This window comes from Rhipicephalus sanguineus, chromosome 6, assembly GCF_013339695.2.
Source record: "Rhipicephalus sanguineus isolate Rsan-2018 chromosome 6, BIME_Rsan_1.4, whole genome shotgun sequence".
Classification (NCBI taxonomy): domain Eukaryota; kingdom Metazoa; phylum Arthropoda; class Arachnida; order Ixodida; family Ixodidae; genus Rhipicephalus; species Rhipicephalus sanguineus.
In genome coordinates this window covers 123,206,507-123,213,430 of record NC_051181.1, presented here as the reverse complement: position 1 = coordinate 123,213,430, position 6,924 = coordinate 123,206,507, and the positions used below count along the sequence as shown (strand labels likewise).

The following is a 6,924-nucleotide window of genomic DNA, read 5'->3' as shown; positions in this document are numbered from 1 at the left end:
GCGCCGCAGCTAGAGGCGCTCAGGATAGCTAGAAGCGCAGTGTTCTCATATACCAGAATATACGTTTCAAAAGTATGGTATATATACCAGTTTGAACGTACATGCATACACGACAAGCATGCGATAATGAGCGACGTGTCATGACATGAATGATTTGTTTGCGTCGAAGGCAAACGTAGCGGTGTGTGTAGCTACTCGCTGGCTGCTTCGCATTATACCGATTGCCACAGTGCGTGGGGTCAGCCGGATTTTTATTATAATTGTGTTTCAGGCAGAGCAGTATGACCACGTTTATTCGCAAAAAAAAAAAAAGCGGTCGTCCATCGAACAGTATGCGTTGAACTACAAAAGAAAAAGGAAATACGCGTCCATTTCCTAGCAACCCAAGTTTTGCGGTGACAGGTAAACGCGTGAAGGTCGTGGAGTAAAACGTGGGACCCATGTGTGCATCGGCGCAGAAGATGAAAGGCGCTGAGTGATTGCGCTTCAGTGACCGCAACAGTTTGCGTGCTCCGCCACGCGCTATCCAATGCACAGTAGGAGGTTGCGAGAATGCATAGACAAAAAAGAAAGAACAAAAATAACTAAAAAAATGAAACAGTAGCTCCATTTGCGGGAGCTGCCGCGGAAGCTATAAAAGGCAATGAATTATGTCCCGTCAATGCGAAAATGAGCGCTCATGCAGATGAAGCTCGAATGTTCGAGTTACGTAAATAAAACGAGCCGGCGCACTATACCAGCAGATCAGATTTATACGAACGACGACCGCGTTCACCTTTTCTGTCGTCATTTGAGTGCTACGATTTTAACTATTCGAAAGATCACCCATTAAAGTGTAATAGCGTTTAGATTCACCATTTACAGTTCTGGCACGGTCTAATTCCTTACCGTCACTGCCACCTGACATGCTATCATTGACGGCACTTTACGACAGCAGTATTTATAATAATAATAATAATAATAATAATAATAATAATAATAATAATAATAATAATAATAATAATAATAATAATAATAATAATAATAATAATAATAATAATAATAACGTTTATTTCCACCAATACGAATTTGATGGAAGGGGTGAGAATAAAAGCAACTGTCCGCTTGAGTACGCTCTCACGCCCCTATACATCAGACAGAGGCGGTGGCGGCAACAGAACACAATATCTGACGAGGATATACACAACATTCTAGAATCTAGCAATAACACACGCGCTGTATGTTCGCGTCTTAAAAAAAAGCGTATGTTCAGCGTCTTAAAATTATGTATGCGTCGTCCAGTATACATGTGTCTCCGAAGTAGAGAACCATTTATTTCATGCGTATTCTTCTCAGTACGTTTTTTTTTTATTAACGCGTACAAGCTTTATTGAGGTTGCAAGCTTGCCCATCATAGCGGAACAGTAGTGGAGGTCGCATGTAGCGGTTGCTTATTATTTTTTTGTCTATGTTACTGCTCTACGCTATGGCTGCGTAACCCTAGGTTCCGTTTTCTTTCAGGGAAAACTGAAAACTTCACTCACGCCATGCTGTCCGCTCGCGAAGATGCGATACGTGAAGAAAAGGGTGACGCCGAGTACCTGACCAAAGGAAACATGGTTCAGGTTGTTTTAAACATATTTGGAGGTTCGTACTGCTGCCTGCAATGGCCATTCTCTTGCTTTGCTTTTTTTTTTCGATTTATTTATACCACCAGCACGGTTACTGTGTACGTTCTGAACCATGCCTAAACAACTGTAACGTCTTCACTCTCCCAAAATTCAATGGAACGCTTATTGGCCAACTGTGCAGTGTAATGTCGAAAGTTGGGCGAGTTGGTGATAGTTCGTCATTACATATGAAGCAGCGCACGACGACAGGCATAAAAGGTGTCCCTATCGTTCCTTTTGTGCCTGTCGTCGTGCGCTGCTTCATATGTAATCATGTGCAGTGTAATGTAGTAGTCTTATCATTTGCAGCACAGTAAGGTATAGGAATTTAATCGCTTTTTCGATAAACGGGCGAACTAACGTCTGGCATGTTTATCAAGCGAAATTTCCTCCAACTTATTTGTTCGTAATCCTTTTAGACCCAGTCATAGGTGTGCGCAGGGTTCCCCTTCAGGGCGGGCGAAGGTTCGTCGCAGTGCCCCCCCTCCTAATTATGTCAATGTATGGTGCTGACATTGCACCCCCCCCCGAAGTCGCAGCGCCCCCCCCCCTCACTATTAAGTCAAAGTGTGGGGCTGACTTTGCGCCCCCCCTCTTAGGTGAATAGGGGGGGGGGCGACCGCCCCCCCTGCCCTCTTTCCTCCATGCGCACGTCTATGGATCCAGTGCAAGGAGATACAAAGCAATGTCTTCTTTCAAGATTTTTTCCAAATTAACATTGCCAAGGATAAAGACATAGACATACAACTGAAAATTTCTTGGCGGAAACCTTTTGTCGCTTAATTATGCTGCAAATTATTTCGTGTAAACCAAGAAACCCTTGCAGTTACCGTTACGATGTACTACTCGCGATTCAAGAGTAATTGTTCTGTAAGTCTTCTTCACATTCAAAGCAAAAACACTTTTATTTCTACTGCAGCCGCAACCGACACTTCAGCCGCAGAACTTCAGTGGCTATTTCTGATGATGGCTAAAGAGCCCTGGATTCAAGAAAAAATCCAAAAAGAAATCGAAGACAACATCGGTAAGAACACTCGACATAATTGCCAAGTTATTTTTCTTTTCATCCAGACAACTACATTAGTAATGTAGACGATTTGCCGCCGTTGGGCACGGGCGCGGCCATATTTGATCACGTGATTGAAACTGGCCTTCGGCGAGCGAAGCGGCCGTGGCCTCACCACACAAGCTGATTCAAGCAGGGTGTAAGCAGGTCACAAGCTTGCGCAGCAAAACATAGTTAGATATTTAATCATAGTTAGGTATTTAAGTTGACAAGGTTGAGCCATCTGCGTTTGTTTGGCACGTAATACGGCACAGCGATAAGGGATATGTTTATTCTGCTTCGCATTGATGACGTATGTCTTTAATTGTTGTATCAGCGACTGACAGTAGCTGGATAGCGTATGGTAGCTAGCTGTGGTTTCGCGCCAACACGGCAGCACCCATGCAGACGCGACCGCCCGCTTCGATCAGAACTCGCGCTTGCTATTTGCCCACTGTCCTGACATCAATAAATAAATGGTGAAATCGGCTGTCGCTTTGAGTCATCTTACGCTGGGGACAAAACATGAGGTGTGTTTTGTCTTTATTATTGAGATCAGCTATGCTTAGCTACAACTGCTAGGCCTTGTCTCTAAAGATCTGAGAGTAGATCTTGAAAACACTGCAAAATACCGACGAATATACATTGCTCTCGAAGCTTCAGGATGCAGGACACTTCAGGACGCTAGGTGGAAGCCGAGCAGCCGCCAAAGGCCACGTTCTGGGACTGAAATGCCAGGTGCCGGTGGCGTCATCTCATTTTAATAGCGCAAACCAGCTGCGGAGAATCGTCTATACATCCGCGTGGTAATCATTTAAATATATATACCTCAGCACGCCTGGACTGCAAGATGATTTCGGAAACTTCGACAACTGAAAACTGATTTCTACAGTAGCCTCCGGAAGTCCGCTGAATATATTGACACTGGTTAATCATACCAGGAGAGAGTTTACTCTACATCACATTTTGTAAATACGAAAGCGTAATTTTTGCTGTAGAAAAACTTACAACCTTCATCAAGCAACACGTTTCGCAACATACGACTCTGTGGATGAATATATTCATTACAGTAGCATTGCTCTCGCAAAAATCAAGAACGGCTGCTGACCCGCACGTCGCGGGATCGAATCCCGGCCACAGGGGCAACATTTTCGATGGAGGCGAAAATGCTTGGGGCCCGTTTACTTAGATTTAGGTGCACGTTAAAGAAACCCATGCGGTCGAAATTTCCAGAATTCTCCACTACGGCGTACCTCATATTCATATATTGGTTTTGGGACGTTAGGCCTCAACAATTGTATTGTAGCAAAAGTGAAGAAGCAATGTTGCATGCTTACGCGGATGGATAACTTTGCCTTCTTTTTTTTTTTTTACAGGAAACTCGCCACCTGTCTACAAAGACAGGGAAAAGATGCCTTTCACTGTAGCGTGCTTGATGGAGACCCTTCGATGTTTCCCTGCGGCTCCCCTCGGCATACCGCACAACACCACGACGAACACTAAACTCGGTGAGGGCTCGCAGGGTAGTATCGTTTAGGTAGCATAACGATAATGAGATTGAGCTCTTATATAAGTAACTGTAGAAAATGAAATGTACCTGAATGAATGGAACTATTCGAAAATTTCTCAGCAAGGTTTTCTTTTTTTTCCCTAGTAAATTGAAGAACACAGATTCAAAAAGCAAGAAAGGAAACAAAACAGATGGCTCATCTCGAACATAATCCGTCTAACATGCAGTTATTTAAACGCATGAACTCAACATCAGCATCAAACCTGGCTGCTGTATTTAAGCAGTAAGCATGTACACTTCGTGAATAGATTGCAGACTCCGCAGAAACGTGCACTAATCGAATTTTTAATTAAGTGCATCATGTTTCCTGCTGCACTAGTCGTTCTGCAAACGGCGTGGTGTAATCAAATCGGGCTCCTAGGCAGATGTAATTGGATAAATCGTAACTGAAGAAGGTGTTTGTTTTTCCTCGAAAGAAGATAAACGTTTACAGCTGCTAATACTAAATCCAATCTATTCCATACTTGAAAGAGCGAGACTTCATGTACAGAATATAGTGCCATTTATAACATGTCTGCTTCGTATTATGATTGAAACTGTAATTTCTGTACGAGTGTTGTTATATAAGCTGTCGTTATGCAAGATTCCTGTTTTTTTTTACAAGAACAAAAGAAAGATATGAACTAAACTATCGTATTTTGGCATATTATTCGTAATAACGCCCCCATCGGATGTCAGTGAACTATTAGGGATAGGAATATGAACCAAAAAATGCGAGGAGCTTTGAACACACACCCGCGATGTTGTGGTTCTTCAAGAATAACAGTGAATACATTAGCAAGTGCGATCTGCTTATACAAACGCCTCCTTAGGAATAAAAATATTTGCGTGTTCCGTTCACGGATCTACGAGGATATTCCCAGACATGATCGCTATTCGAAAAAAGCCCGCAGGGAATTATCTGGGTCGCGTAATAAAATACCCGAGGTGACAATGAGTAAAGAATAACACAGAAGAGCTTTATGGATTCTTCGTTTCATTACGAAAATGTATAATTAAAAGGCAACATAAAAGCCTCAGCCCGAGCAAACCTTCCGACAGACCATCATGAAAAATGAACGCGATGAAAAGAAAATTCGCCTGGTTTAAACGTTATTCCAAAGCTTATACCTCCTTTAGTTAGAGACCTTCCATCACTGCACTTCGACAATGACACGTCTTTTGTTCGAGCCCGCGTTACGTTACACAATACCAGTGGTTTCTTACAATTAGCGTTCTCTACTGCTGCCTGTCGGCTAACTGAGGTTCTTATGTAGACCTTCCTTAAAACTGGTACGTCAAACTCACCGGAATGAATGAAAAACTTGGTTTACTTAGATTTTTGTTACAATAAAGAAACCCACATGGTCAGAAACCCTGCGTCTAGGCTAGTTGGCACATATCAGAATGTTAAAATAGTGCGAAGCATATGTAACAGCTACAAAGACATAGAAAACGCACGCGCTTTTTAAGTTTTTGATTGTATTTCTTATGCTTCACATGCAGCACCAACGCATCAACATTTACCTCGTTTATTCTTGTCTTCTTCTTAACCCAGCTCAAAGTAACTGATCACAGATATTCGAGAGATCAGAGAAAGTTCGACCTCTCCTCCTTTCTTATCAAACTTTCCTCCCGCTCTCTCCTTAAATATTATAGACCTTTTAGAGAGCAGCAGAAAGCGCGCCTACTTTGAAACCTTACTACTATATGCATTTATTCCGTGCAGGAAAATTGGAGATACCAAAGGACACGGGCGTGCTATTTAACGCATACGGCGTGAACCACGATCCCAAGCTCTGGGACGAACCGGAAGAATTCCGACCGGAGCGCTTCCTGGACCCCGCCACCGGCAAGCTTCGCCGAGAACCGTTGCCCCTGGTCACTTTCGGCATGGGACCGCGGACTTGCCCCGGAGAGAAGCTGGCGCACGTGGACATGTTCTACATCCTCGTGCGACTCCTGCAGCGCCTCAGCGTCAGTGCAGGCGAAAAACAACCCATGGTGGACGTTCGTAGCCTGCGCTCGAACATATTCCTGTTGCCCGCCGAACAGAATATCACGCTCACTAGAAGGAACTAGACGCTTCGTGTACTTACATTTTTGCTACCCTAAGTCTTCGACTATAGCCTGTTTCACATGCAGCGATTTTGCTCCAAAAGCGGAGCGGCTGCTGTCGCGGAAGCCCAAAAACAGGTTTTAAGGGCGACCAAAGGACGCTGCGATCTTGTTCGCTCCATTTGGAAAAATTCGCTCGCGGCAGCGCGTCTAGAGCGTCTGCCCAAGGTCAACCAATGGGGGAGCAGTGACGTGGGGGGCACGTGACTGTAGGGATGGAGACGAGAGCAGCCGCGCGCGCCGGGAGGAACTCGCTCCGACTCGGTTTCCTAGCAGACGACATTTGCTGTAACGAGCTGGCAGTGTAGAAAACGTCGTTCTTTTCCTTTTGTTGTTCTTTACTGCGCTTCCATCAAAGCAGACAAATCGTTTGCACGTGCCATTTTGTTCTTTTGTATTTTTATCTACTCGTGACACCAACATAGGTCCGGACAGGGGGAACCTACGACACTCCGCACTTGTTCGCAGCAGATGTTTCAGTTTTTTTTTTTTTACTACTCTGGTGCAGCACGTTCGAATAGTTTACTGCTTTCTTTTTCTTTTTTTTTAGTGGTCACGTACCC

General features: G+C 44.1%; 1 protein-coding gene across 1 annotated transcript; it reads left to right on the top strand.

Moving 5' to 3' along the window:
• The first annotated feature begins 440 nt into the window (after nt 1-440).
• On the top strand, nt 441-6,363 carry LOC119396322 (steroid 17-alpha-hydroxylase/17,20 lyase). The gene is made up of 5 exons (XM_037663486.2): nt 441-475; nt 1,484-1,626; nt 2,569-2,673; nt 4,071-4,202; nt 5,973-6,363. Exons 1-5 carry the CDS (start codon nt 441-443, stop codon nt 6,323-6,325), a joined length of 768 nt encoding a protein of 255 aa, XP_037519414.2. The 3' UTR covers nt 6,326-6,363.
• Nucleotides 6,364-6,924: the final 561 nt, after the last annotated feature.

Excerpts from the sequence above, each read along its gene's own strand:
- LOC119396322 (XM_037663486.2), top strand. The coding sequence starts at position 441 with ATGTGTGCATCGGCGCAGAAGATGAAAGGCGCTGA. Across the intron at positions 476-1,483 it reads CAGAAGATGAAAGGCGCTGA|GTTCCGTTTTCTTTCAGGGA; the intron begins GTGATTGCGCTT and ends GCGTAACCCTAG. Across the intron at positions 4,203-5,972 it reads CACGACGAACACTAAACTCG|GAAAATTGGAGATACCAAAG; the intron begins GTGAGGGCTCGC and ends TATTCCGTGCAG.